Source organism: Tiliqua scincoides, chromosome 6 (genome assembly GCF_035046505.1).
Source record: "Tiliqua scincoides isolate rTilSci1 chromosome 6, rTilSci1.hap2, whole genome shotgun sequence".
NCBI classification, from domain to species: domain Eukaryota; kingdom Metazoa; phylum Chordata; class Lepidosauria; order Squamata; family Scincidae; genus Tiliqua; species Tiliqua scincoides.
In genome coordinates this window covers 2,343,796-2,357,127 of record NC_089826.1, presented here as the reverse complement: position 1 = coordinate 2,357,127, position 13,332 = coordinate 2,343,796, and the positions used below count along the sequence as shown (strand labels likewise).

Below are 13,332 nucleotides of genomic sequence, written 5' to 3'. Positions count from 1 at the left end.
TTCCTACTTCTCAGCCACAGAAGTGAATTCCATTCATTGTATGTCTGGGTTGAGCTTCCTGGAAACACAGGTCTGGACCACATCAGAAATGGAATGATCTTTGCATTGATCCTGCAGGTCTTTGTTCATGTTCTTCCTTCTTAAATATGGGGATAAAGGCTGTAACTGTATATGCCTAGAGTTGCTTTTTAGTACAGCATAGTCAGAAGGGGGGACAGAAGAGAAAAAAAATCTCAGCCAGATGTTGCTTCATACCCACACTCAACCTCTAACAAGGTATGATGGCACTGAGTGTGGGTAAGAAGCAACATCTGGCGGAGATATTTTTCCTCTTCTGTCCCCACTGTTGCCAGAATGCATGTAGCCAGCCCCTGTTCCTCTCTTAAATGCTGGGAGATGACGGACTTCCCTCTTCTGACAGCGGGCCATGAATTTGCTTCCTCTTGCAACAGGGGAAAGAGAGAAGTCTGTAGCAAGCCAAATGTGTAGAAAATGCTCATCTTAGACACTCGCACAAGGTCCCAGCAGCCAGAAGACAACCACAGGCATTAAGGCATGCAGCAGCTGCCAGCTAGTACCCATTTTGTAGTGAAGCAGGAGAGACAGTGCTTCACGTAACACTTAAATTCTCTGGCACAAGATGCAGTGCACATCGGTTTGGATGGCGGTCAAAGGGGATGGGTCAGATTTAAGAACAAAGAGGTCTATCAATGGCTATTCTTCAGAACGGCTATACAGAACCTCCAGGATCAGGGGCAGTCTACGTCTTCATGCCAGATCTTGGACAACAGGGGAAGGCTATTGCTTCCATGCCCTGCTTGGAAACCCCTGCTGAATCAGCCCACCTAGCCCAGCTCTATGTTCCTGACGGCAGGCGAAGGCTGCAGGTTGAAACATAGTTCTGGACTAGGTGGGCTGATCTGACAGGGGCTTCTGTTCTGCAGAAACCCACAGTTTCCCCTGTGCAACTACAGCCTGCTCTCTCAGCCAAGAGAGGCTCAGCTCTGGCCTTGAACTCCACTTCCAACCATCCCTTCCTGTTTGGCTTTCAGAAGTTATTCCTTTATCAGAAGCCAGAGACTTCCCTGGGTTGTCCTCAAAGGCTTAAACACAAAGACCACAGTTTGCATTGCAAATTGTTTACTGTATTGACACATGAAAGAAGGGAGGCGTGTCACAAGGTGTGTGTGTTGCCCCTGCGATGCCATGGGTAATTCCACCTGGCAAAGGGCGAGGACCAGCTTTCTTCAACACTGTCCAGGTGAAGAGTGCAGGTGTGACAGAGAGGGAGAAGTCTCCAGAGCCAGGCAGAGGCCTCCCAAGGAGGGCAAGGGGCAGGAGCTGCAGTCCAAAGTTCCTCCAGTGGTGCTCTCTGTGGAATCTTAACCCTTTCCTCCTCCGCCAGCACCAGCCTAGGGCCTCCTGGGGGCCTGCTTCCAAAACAGCATCAGCCAGGGATTCTGGGGGAAATCCCCTCCTGCCCCAGACCCCAAGATCAAACGTCCGTCATCTCATCCTCCAGCACTGCATCATCCGGTTCTCCTTCTGCTTCTTCCTCCTCCTCTTCCGAGGTGGCATCTGGGTCATCGGCTTGAACCAGACATTTGGGGCAGGAGCAGACAAACAGGTAGTTTTCCCTAGAGAGAGAGAAGGAGACTGAGCTATGAACCAGGAACACCAAGGTTCAAATCCTGGCTTGCCATCAATCTGGCCCTCGGTGCTCTGAGCTGCACTAGGGCAAACTGCTTGTCTCCAGGCCATGCCCCTAAGCGCCTTCAATGTCAGCAGGATGCAGACACCTTAGGTAGGTGCACAGGAGGGGCCAAGCAGGTCTTGGAGAGGGCCGACGAACAGCAGGGTTCAAAAGCCCAGCCCTCAGCTGATGAGGCTTGTGGACAGCCAGACGCTGAAGGCCAAGGCAGACTGGCCTCTGCCAGGGCCTGATGAAGCCCCCAAGGACACGAGTGTAGGAAGATGTGGGCGTAACCTTAATTCTAACCCCCACAGATGGTCAAAGCCAAAGGGGTGGGGGGTTCTGCACCTCTCTCTGTTTATCTTGGGAGGATTCAGGTGTGCAAACCCAGAAAAAGCTAAGCAAACGCTGAGTTATTCAGTCTGCTGGTAGTTCTACAGAATAACCAACAGCACCAAGTTGCGTTCAACTGTGTCCAAGCTTACCGGAGTATCTTGTGCCGGCTGTGCCGACTCCGCTCTCGCTGGCAACAGTCTAAGTAGCTGATGCAAATCTCCTGTTTGGACATGAGCAAATGGCACAGATTGAAGGCACTAGGAGGCTGCTCACCTCAGCCTTGTGGCAGGCAAACCTCTTGCAAAGCTGACGAGCAAAAGTGCTGGTGCCCCTCCCTCCCCATTACCCCCTCCACGCTGGCACCCCTGCAAAATGTCTCTCCTTCCCCTGTCATCTGGAAATGCATCTGAGCAGGAACGATTCCCAAAACCTTCCCAAAGAAGAAAATGTCTCTGGCCTGGCCCTGAGGCGACAAGCTATGCCAGCCTGACAAGGGTCTTTCCCAGCCCTACAGAGATGCAGCCAGGACTGAATTGAGGACCTTTTCTGAGCAAAGCCGCTGAGCAGGAGATAGTTCAGTGGGCAGAGCACAAGGGTCTCAACTCAGTCTCTGGTCTTTCCAGTTTGGAAGGGTCTCCGCAGTAGGGCACAAAGATCTCCCCCAGGCTCTTGGGAGACCCTACTGCTGGTCAACCCAGCCCCGGCTGCTCAATGTGCATTGAGGGTTCAGAGGCAGCAGAGGTTACTTCATAAGAGCTCAAGATTCATTTTTCTTAAAAGAATCTGGTTAATGCCAAATGGACTTGTGCTTCCCACCCCCACACCGCCCTCCAAGAGAGTCTGCTGCTCCTCACCTCTCCTGGCCTGATGTCTTCCAAGGCTGTCAGGTGCAGGAGAAAATTGTTGTCTGGGAACGAGGTCTCGGCATTGGGGACGCAGCTGTGGTTGCCTGCAGTGAGAAAGAGGCGAGCAGACTGGCGTGAGCGCCAAGGAACGAGTCCGTAATCATTTCCCACCAAGAGACTGAGGCTGCTAAACTTGTCGTTCCTCCCCAGCTACTTACAACAACTCTGCAGCACATATAGACCAGAGCCTTCACAGTTCAGGAACTCCCCTGTCTCTACAGCAAAAGAGAGAGAAGCACAATATCATCTCCCTGGCAGCAACCCCAAAAGAGCGTCCTAAGAGCAGTTCCTAAAAGTTAGGCACGGTATAGAAAGAGTGGACGGTACAGAATTAGCCTATGGAACTCCCTGCTACAAGAGGTGATGGCTACAGGCTTAGAGGGCTTTAAAAGGGAATCAAACAAAATCATGAAGGAAGGCTTATCAATGGCTGTTAGCTAAGAAGAACCTCCATGGCCAGGAGGAGCATAACTATGAATGGCAGTTGTGGGGGATTGGGGGAGACAACAGAATAGGGCTGCTGCCTTCGTGGCTTGCTTGTGGATTTCTCAGGCTGGCCACAGCTGGAAACAGGGCACTGGACCAGATGGACCTTTGGTCCATTTCAGGAAGCCTCTTCTGAGGTTCCCAGAGGTCAAAAGGGCTTGCGCAGGGGTCACCCACGGATTCAGAGTCACACAGGAGAGTTCCATCACCAAGTGGTGACTGGCACCCAGCACTGCTGCCTCAAAGTTCCCACCAATGACCCCCCGACAGTTTTAATAGCTATGCTGGTCGAGACCCTCCCACCAACCCACCTTTCTCAATGTCCTTGTAGAGCTGGTCAATGAAGGCATCCAGCTGCTCCCGCTCCTGGGGGGGAAGTTCAAGGGCATCACAGGCATGGACCCACTGGCTCAAGGAGCTGTGGAAAACAAAGAGGGAGGGAGGGAGGGAGGGAGGGAGAGGCCCTTGCTTAAGGTCAGCTGGTAAGTTTATGGTGGACATCCGATTTGAACCAAGGAAACCCCAGATCCCACTTCTGGCCAATCCAAATGGGGCAAGGTCCATGCAGTGGCATAGCTAGAGGGGACACAGAGCACTAAATTTTGCAGGCGCCTCAATGCACCGTGCAAGTGGCCCCTCCCCTTAGCCATTCCAGGTGCCTCCCTTTTGCTCCCACCTCCTGGAATGGCTCCGAAGTGGAGGGGTCAGGGTCGACTGCACGATGCGGTGAGGATCCCTGCAAAACTTAGTGCTTTGCACCCCCTCTAGCTAAGCCGCTGGGCCTGTGTCGCTTCGGTGTTCTGTCCCCCTTAGCTACAGCCCAGTCTCCCAACAGGAACCCCATTCAGAAGAACAGGGCAACAGCAGTGGGTCAGGTCCTGGGAACATTTTCATCTGACACTAGCTGAGCTTTTCAGGCCACAGCATCATGCTATTTATGCAAGGTCCTGCTTGTCATCTCTTTTAACCCCAAGTCTCTTGGCTCAAGCAAGCAAGGGACCCAGGCGGGGTAGAAGAACATGCAATTCCAGGGTCCCCATCTTGACGGAGGCCTGAGACAGCCTCCACATGTAGGAAAAGGGGACAAAATTGGAAGGCGACATAGCGGACTGTGTCATTTCAAACTGGGAGGGGAGGAAGGATGTCTGCAATCCCCTAAAACCAGTGACAAAGACTGTAGCCCATCCCACTGTCTGGGGTGCTAGTTGTCTTACTTGCAAGGAATATTTTTACATAGGGGAGCATGCACAATTGCATCCCCCCTCCTCTAGTCGGATGGTATCCATTCTCTATAAGACGGGACCTCACTTTGCTTTCTGGGCAAGCCACATGTTCACTCTCAGCGTCTGCAACTGCAAGAGGGGGAGGATGGTGGCATAGGAGGAGTACCAGAATGCAAAAATGATTCCACACAAACAGCAGGGTATTACCTTGTTCCAATCCCTTGGCCATTGGTGCCTATAAGGGCAAACAGCGACCGGAACCCTTCCGGAGAAAACCACTGTTGGGAGACAGAAATGGAAAAAGAAACCATCCCATGTGGCAATCTCGTCTGCTGTCTCTCATCCCAGCTGCAAGACGCCAATTCACACACAGCCACCAACTTAATCCGAGCACAGGACTGGGGAAGCTAAGGCAGAAAAGGTTCCATCCAGCATTCTAGTTCCCCTTTTTCTCAATTAATTAAATAGGTTGCATACGACTAAGCTGACAAAACGAGTAATCGAACACCAGCTCTGGTCACTCAGGGCCAACAGTATAGCAAGAGACACACCACAATTTACAATACCCATTTTCTAATTAAGCACCAAATGGCCAAAAAGAAACCAATTCTGGATTTGTGAAGCAGAGGCCACTACAAAGGACTGTGTCCTACAAGGATAAGGCTTGCCGTTAACACCCAAAACTGAAACGTTGATCTGGCTGTCAAAGCACAAATGATGGGATTAATTTGTACCAAACCTTCAGGGATTATGTCTAACATAGCTTTTTCTTCCCCCACCCCTCCCAATCCTCTCTTTTATTGGCTGTTATCTTGGACGTTGGCTAGGGGGACAACAATTGTGCACTGGTTGGTGTTCTCTGTTGTTAAACAACCAGCCTTTGACAAAAATCAAGTAACTTGGAAAAATGTAAAAGGAATTATAACAGTGATATGTTCAAAACAACCAGCTCCATGGTAGAGCACATGCTTTGCGCAGGGAAACCCACAGCCTGATGAGTTTCCATGATGCATTTTGTATTTCACTTTTTTTTTTCCTCAAGGGAGAAAAAAGGAGAAAAAAACATAGCTGCTGCTTTCAGTGTCAGCTGTGACATGTGGCTTCCACATCAGATTCTACGGAAGACCCTTGCCTGAATCATTGGGCACTTCCTGGGTCCGCAACAGAAGGGTAGGCAGCTCAGAGGTCCAACGTGGGAAGAAGCAGTTTCTTAAATCACAGACCCTCCCAGCTGCATTTGGGAGCCAAAAGAACTTATCAGGGCAAGGACCCTTGACTCAACACAGAAAGCAAACAGCTTCGCAGATTATACTAGCAGCAAACTCAAGCAGATCTAAAGGGTTTTCAAGCTGTTCTTACCATGATCTAGAAACCCATACAGTATTTTTTCTTTTTTTTTTAAAAAAAAAGGATAACATTTAAAAAAAAAAAGCTGCTCAGTGGCCTCCAAAGCCATCTTAGTCCAGCCCTTGCTGGAATGCTCCTCCCCAAGCAACAGGGAGGTGGCCAGAAATCACAGACTTACCCTGCTAAGACATTCGTCATAGAGAGCTTCCGTGAAGAGTGCACGCAGGACTTCCAACTGGCCCTGAAGACACAGAGCGCGGAGACAGGAATTGGAAATTATTTTGTGCTCAAAACAAGCACAGAACCGAACTGAACACAAGCAATGAAAGAGAGGGAGAACCCCAAGATCAGCACAAAAAGATCAGCTACTGGAAAGCCTCTCATTTTGCAGGTGCTCTGACCTTAAATTTATCTCCCAGGAGTTTGTGCACAATTTCCTCTTCCTCATTGGCAGTTTTACTGCAGAACTGAGAGAACAGTTTGATCCAACAGTCTTTGTCTTCAGCCTGAAAGAAGAGCAAAAGAAATCTTTAGGCAAAAGAGGGAGGTTGGGGAAGGAGGGTCAAGGAGGCGGGGGACGGACACACTCCCAGGAGGAAGCCAGGGAGCAACAGCAGCTGCAGCAACCAACTGAAAGAAAGATGAGCAGGTCTGGCTTTTAACAAATTCCATGCAGATAAGTTTGCATGTTTCCCGAGCCGCAACAGGTGCTGCTTTCCCATCAGAGTGCTAAACTATTTGCAAGAGCTGCTCTCAGAGACAGAACATGCATGTGCTATATCCACAGGTCACATTCACCTGTGGTAGGAACAGTCTTTAAAATGTCTCTTAGGTGGGAAGTGGTCCTAAGGGTTACACTGACTAAACTGAGTATCACCGCCACCCCACTTCTCTCGTCAGACTGGAATTCAATGCTTCGAAATGCCATTAGCTCCCTCCCTCACGGCCATCCACCCTCCACACTAGAGGACCACTATAGCGCTGTTTCCAAGAATCCCACCACCAGGGCATGAAGACAACCATCCTCCACGGCTGTTTGCACTTAGCGATTGTCATTCAGAGGCCTACCATCTCTGAACACAGAGGTTCTGTGGAGCAATCAAGGCTCAAAGCTGTCGCTAGACCACTCCTTCTCTACAAATGTGTCCACTGCTTTTAAAAAGTCATGTAAGCTCATGGACATCACCACGTCTTGCAGCTGGCCGTCGACTTGTCGGAATCCTCCCTGTCCTCCCACGAGGCCACCTCCCCAACCACTGGCAGCTGCAGCTCACCCACACACCTGCTTAACTGTCGCAACCATTCTTGCCATCAGCATGATGCTTGATGTCTCTGGTGGGTAATGGATGTTCCTAGGCATAACAGGAGAAGATGTTTCTTATCACGGGGCCACCTCAACCCACTTGGCACCCATAGATCTGTGTGTAATTCACAGCAAATAATGCACCACAAGCACATCACAGGAATATCATTCGATTTTTACCCCACCCTTTTCCCCAAGGGCATCACTGGAAGGAAAACTGCTTACGAAAAGAGACGACTCAACATTAGCGAGCCACGCAATATGTAGCAGGGGAAGAGGAGAAAGATACAAACAAACCAACATTGGAAGTGGCTTATCAAGGTCTCAGACAAAGGAATTGTTCCTAGCCCTGCTACCTGAAGTCTTTCGTGTGGAGAAGGACAGAGCCCGGGCCCCTTCTGCGTATACAGAAGCCCCTCTACTTACTTACTTACGTTCAAAATACAAATGCCTCTTGTCAGGGTCAAAAGTATCATGAGATAGCACAAGGGCTGGTTGATTGGGGGATGCAGGGCACAGTGGAGTGTAAAACCGGGCCCTGAATAGAGGCAACAAAATATTTTCTTTCATATTTTACAACATGCCTCTACCAACAGTATTGATGTTGGACTTAAGAATAAAGAGACTTAAGAACAGACACCTGGAACTTCACCAGTTTCTAAGTAAGTAAGGGAGCTTCTGCAAAACCAGTCCTCTAACACCGAGCTGAAGATTTCCTCCAATCGATTTTCAACCACTGTGCTCCAAACTCCCGTGGCACACCTGCAGACCTTTCAGGGCACACCACTTGAAAATCACTGAACTGACAGGTCAACTAAACAATGCCAACTTACTTCCAGCTAAACGCCCAAGGAATCCCCTTCTTTAGTTCAAAACCAGAGGTCTCTGCTTCCCCGCCCCCAGCATGCAGTTCCATAGGCTTACCTCCATGCCTCCTGCAGTTTGTTGAGGGGGTGTTGGGGGTCTTGCCTGGAGGCTCCCAGGCACAAAACCCGATGATACTGATCCCAGGCAAGCTTCCGGCACTCCAAGCTGCAATAAGCCACCTACGGAACAAGAGGGACAAGTCCGTGCGCTGAGAAAGGGATCCCAGAGAAGCCGGCATCACTGAGGTGCAATCACTTGAGAACCCAGAAATGAGCCCCATTGGATCAGGTCTTGGGACCCCTTCCTCCCCCACCCCCATTACCTGCTTACCTGGCAGGAAGGACAGTGTTGATGCAGGTCCTTGCGGGTGCTGCATTGGTCTGGGTGAGGCAGGACCTGGGGTCTCCCCAGCAGCCTCTGTGCATTTTCCTCCACAGTCTCCAGAGCTCGCAAACAGTGGTCACAGGCTGGAAGGGGTGAAGGAAGAGGAGCTCTCTGAAGGCAACTGGACCTCTGCCAGAATCATGGGGTTTTGTCACACTGGGCTACCGACTTGCCACAGGCAGTACACAGGAGGCTGCCACATTCAGAGCTGGGCACTCCCAAGCACCAGCCTTAAAAACACGACCCAGTTGTCTTAAAAGCACGACCCAGGAGTTACCAGCTGGGTTGGGGCTTCTCTGCGAAATATCACTCTTCTAAAAGTGACTCCCCCACCCCGCAGTGATTATTAAGACTTTGTAACATGAATTGGTGTATCAGCTATAGACCCAAAGATGATTTTCTTCTTTTTTGAAGTTTAGACAAATTCAAGGAGCTTCGATCTCCCCATGGCCAAGCTTTGCACCCCCTCTAGCTACGCCATTGAGGACATGGAAAGGAGCATAAACCTGGGATTCAGGCTTCAGATCCGGAATTGGGAGCAGCTGACCTGGCCCACTTCTTCTATGGGGATGAAGGGGGGAAGACCCCTGTCCCAGCCACCATGGAACCAACATCCAACGTGAACACGTAACAGCACAGAACCAAGTGGGAAAGCAGTGTGCTCTCCGAGAAACACACAAGAGGCCATCTCTCCTCACCTTTATACTTATAGAGAGCATTCCAGAGGAACTGAGCAGAGACCACCGGCTTCTCAACAAAAATAGTTTCCCCCTTCTGGATATTTCTTGTTGCAAAAAGTCCTTTTCCCTAAATTGAAAGACAGAATAAAATAAGTACAGATTTTTGGGAAGGGAGCAGGCTGGGGAGAGGTCAGAAAGAACTCATATGTTTGAAACTAACTGCTCTACGTGATCATCTCTGGTGAGCAAAGAATCCCTCCAGATGACCATATGGGGATGTTGGGTTTTTTTTGAAAAGAGCTATGACTGGTAAACTCCCTTCAGGCTGTTGTTGATTTCTGGCACAAACAGGTCACATTGTCACCATTTCAGTGCATGCAGATGACCCCTTTACCACACATCCACCCCTACACATAGAAGAAATTCTCAGACAACCTCAGGGCAAGAGTGCCTGAGAGCAAAAGAACTCACTTTGGGGAGATCTGGTTGTCTGTATAACCTGTCACATAATAATAAACTTTATTTATATCCCGCCCTTCTCCCTAAAGGGACCCAGGGCGGCTAATTAAACAAACTTGATTGTAAATAAAATTGACAATGCATGATTAACATATGGAATTTGCTGCCAAAAGATGAGGCTTTGTTAGATGGCTTGAAAAGGAGATTAGACAGATTAGTCCAGGTCCTGGAGAAGAGGGCTGCCAACGCCTTACCAGTTATGGTGACTATGTGGAACCTCCATGTTCAGGGGTAGCGTACCTCTGAAAACATCAAGTTGTTGGGGAGCAAGGGAAAGCGATGGCTTTCAGGGCCTGGTTGTGGGTTTCCCAGAGCCATCTGGTTGGCCCTGTGGGAAACAGGTTCCTAGGCAATGGCCATGTGGTCAGGTCCAGCAGGGCTCTTCTTATGTTCTCAGCTGGATGAGGCCCACAACCTTCAGACAAACATTAGTAGTAACGCTGTCCCAATGAAATCAGTGGAAGTCCCATTAGTTTAAATGGAACATGCACCCATTGTGGAAGCAAATCCTTGAGTTAAATGGGATGTGCGCTCAAGGCACTGGGCAACTCCTGATTCAATGGGGAAAGGCAAGCCAAAATACTTTCTGAATAAACAAGTATAGGACTGGAGCCCTGAGCATCAGTAACTGGCTGGATCAGGGCCAACCTGTGCAGGTGGAGAAGGGGAGGATTTCCGTGAACACCCCAAAGGCACATCACTGTGGCAAGACAGTAGTGAGTCTCGTTCCTGTGTCTCTGCCCCCCTCACCCCAAAACACCATACTGCCAAATTGTGCCACTTAAAATGGGAAAACAGCCCAGAATGTCCAAAGACCAAAGAGCATCCTAGGAAGGAGAAATGATGCTGGAGTTGGAGAGGTCAGGCGCTGGCCAAGGCAGTGGCATAGCTAGAGGGGGGCTAAGAACTAAGCCTTGCAGGGAGCCTCACCGCAACGTGCAAGGGCTTTGGAGTCATTGGGGGGGGGGACGACAAAATGGAAGCATCTGCATCCCAGCCTCCCTGCATTCGCCTATGTTGCTCCCCCTTCCTGGAATGGCTCCAAAGGGGAGAGGGAGGGGAGGGAAGGGGGAGGCTCCCTGCAAGGCTTGGTGCTTTGCACCCCCTCTGGCTACGCCACTGGACCAAGGACCGGTGAGTGTCAGAGGGCCTGCCTGGCAGGGCCAACCCCTGGGCCCAACTCTGCGGTGCCCAGTGCTCCATCAGGGGCGGGGGGAGGGCCAGGGTTTGGCTCAGACCCCCCCCCCCCGCCCAAGCAGAGAACCCCCAGTGGAGCGCGCCCGGTCGCCCCCTGTCCAGGACACTTTTACGCACAGCAGCGGATCCAGGCGCGCCCACCCCGGAGCGCAGCAGCAGCTCCCCGGAGCCTCCTGCCCCGCGGTGCCCGGGCTGCCCGCCTGCCGGTGCGCACGCGGAGCGCGGCTCACCTTGGCGCCGCCGATGAAGCGCACCTCCAGGGCCCGGCCGGGGGCAGGCTCCGTGCAGAAGGAGAACGTGTCGCGCCTGGGAGCGGCCATCTTCGCCCGGCCCCGGCCCTGCCCAGCCCGGCCGCGCTCCGCCTCCCTCCGCCCCGGCAGCCTCCTCCTGCGCTGGGGACCGGGCGATGCCCTCCGCCTGCTCCGGGGAGAGAACTGCCAGCTTCCCCCCCCCCCCAGCAGGCAGCACTGAGTCCACCGCAGGCCCTGGACTCATCCCGCGGACCTTTCTCGTGCCAGGGCACACTGGCAAGGCGCACCACCCGTTTTGGACAACCCACAGGGCACACCCTGCTGCCGGTGGAAGCTCGCATCCCCCCATGGCCCTACTAATAAATGGCCCTCCCCCAAACTCCCGTGGCCGGCCCACTTGCAGACCATTCACGGCACACCAGTGTGCCCCGGCCCAGTGGTTGGGAATGGCTGGTTTCACCACATGAAATCAATATAGGAATGAACCTATGAGTTGCTCTTGTTTCGTCCTGTCCTACATTCTTCTCGGCTGCCCTTCCTTTTGGGGTGCCTGGTCCTCTTCGGCAGTTATGACATCTGGGCACCCTGGTCCCGGAGCTCCCTCCGGCAGAGCCCTCCAGGTGGATCAAAACAGACCAGTGGAGTGTTCTGTCCAAGTGCTGTGCGCTCAGGACTCCCTTGGCCAACTGACCAAGCGAGGGATCTGGTCCCTGCATTGGTGCTCCCTGGCTGCCAATTGGCCTTTGGCACAACGTCATGTACTTCTTTGCCAGGGAGACAGGGTCATCCAGAGGATTTTATCTTTTGGGCCCCTTTCCAGAGGGGGAGGGGAGGAAACAGAGCAGGGGAGGGTGGTGATAAGGGTAGGAAGAACTGGAGTAGGAAGGGGGGCAAAACAGGGCAGGGGGAAGGTGGCGACAGCCCAAAGAGTCTTAGAGGGCAATCCTAACCAACTTTCCAGCACTGACACAGCTGTGCCAATGCAGCGTGCACGGCATCCTGCAGTGGGAGGCAGTCAAGGGGTGCCTCCTCAAGGTAAGGACATGTTTGTTACCTTACCATGGGCAGCTAGATCGGTGCTGGAATATTGGTTAGGACTGCGTCCTTAGGAACTTAGGTCTACTGGGCTTCCCAATGCCGAGCCCAGGTCTACCTGCCCATGGTGTGAATGTGCTGATGATAAAGAACACGCCACTGAGAGAAGGAGAAGCTAGCCAAGACTATGCAGCAGGGATCTGGTCTCGTTAATACCAGCTCCTTCCACTTACATCCAGGTCAAGGTATCTGCCACCAGCACTACAGTCAGGGGATCGAAACCTCCAGCTTCAACATCCTCCTTTGGGGAAGATCCAAAAGGCCAACTGGGCTCTGGCCAGGGACAGAAGACGTTTTGGAGTGTTTTAGGGTCAGTTCACATACATGTTCAATTAATACTTGGTGGCAGGAGAATCAGTTTGGGACCCATATTTATATTTATTTATTTATACAGGTATTTATATACCGCCTTTCTTTGGTCGTCAGATTTCTCCTCAGACTTTAATCCAAGGTGGCTTACATAGGCATTTACCCTTGCTAATTGGGTAAGAGGCACTTTTTCAAGTGGGTGCTCCTTTTTTTAGCAGGGGGAGAGTAACTGGCCCATCTCACCCCAGCACTGTTTGTTCTAGTGGCTGTCTGCTGGTATTCTTTTGCATCTTTTTAGATTGTGAGCCCTTCTGGGACAGGGAGCCATTTAGTTATTTGATTTTTCTCTGTAAACTGCTTTGTGAACTTCTAGTTGAAAAGTGGTATATAAATACTGTTAATAAATAATAATAATAATAATAATAGGCAGGCTGTTCTAAACCCCCGTAGGGATTTTTACAATGGAATAGTTTTAGTCTTCCATAGAACTCCTCCTTCCAGCTGGATTCCTTCCCGGTCTGGCCTCTCTCTGGCCCTTCGCCTCCCACGCTCCACTTGATGGCAACTCCTCTCTGCCACCGAGGGTCAGCTCATCAGTATCTCAGCGTGTCGTCAGTTCTGGGGTACTTCTGGTTGTTTCGAACTGGCGGCCTCAGATCTTCAGGCATACAAGGCGGCAGCTCTACCAACTGAGCCAGACCTCCTGCCCTGACCTCCTCCCATATGTGTGAATGAGG

The 13,332-nt window shown here is 51.4% G+C and overlaps 1 protein-coding gene across 1 annotated transcript; it reads right to left on the bottom strand.

Moving 5' to 3' along the window:
- Positions 1-1,123: 1,123 nt before the first annotated feature.
- Positions 1,124-11,276, bottom strand: SMYD5 (SMYD family member 5). The gene is made up of 13 exons (XM_066632402.1): positions 11,171-11,276; positions 9,243-9,351; positions 8,491-8,627; positions 8,218-8,339; positions 7,273-7,342; positions 6,392-6,496; positions 6,169-6,231; positions 4,851-4,921; positions 3,732-3,838; positions 3,093-3,149; positions 2,884-2,978; positions 2,179-2,249; positions 1,124-1,637 (listed from the first exon to the last, which is right to left on the bottom strand). Exons 1-13 carry the CDS (start codon positions 11,258-11,260, stop codon positions 1,496-1,498), a joined length of 1,239 nt encoding a protein of 412 aa, XP_066488499.1. The 5' UTR covers positions 11,261-11,276; the 3' UTR covers positions 1,124-1,495.
- Positions 11,277-13,332: the final 2,056 nt, after the last annotated feature.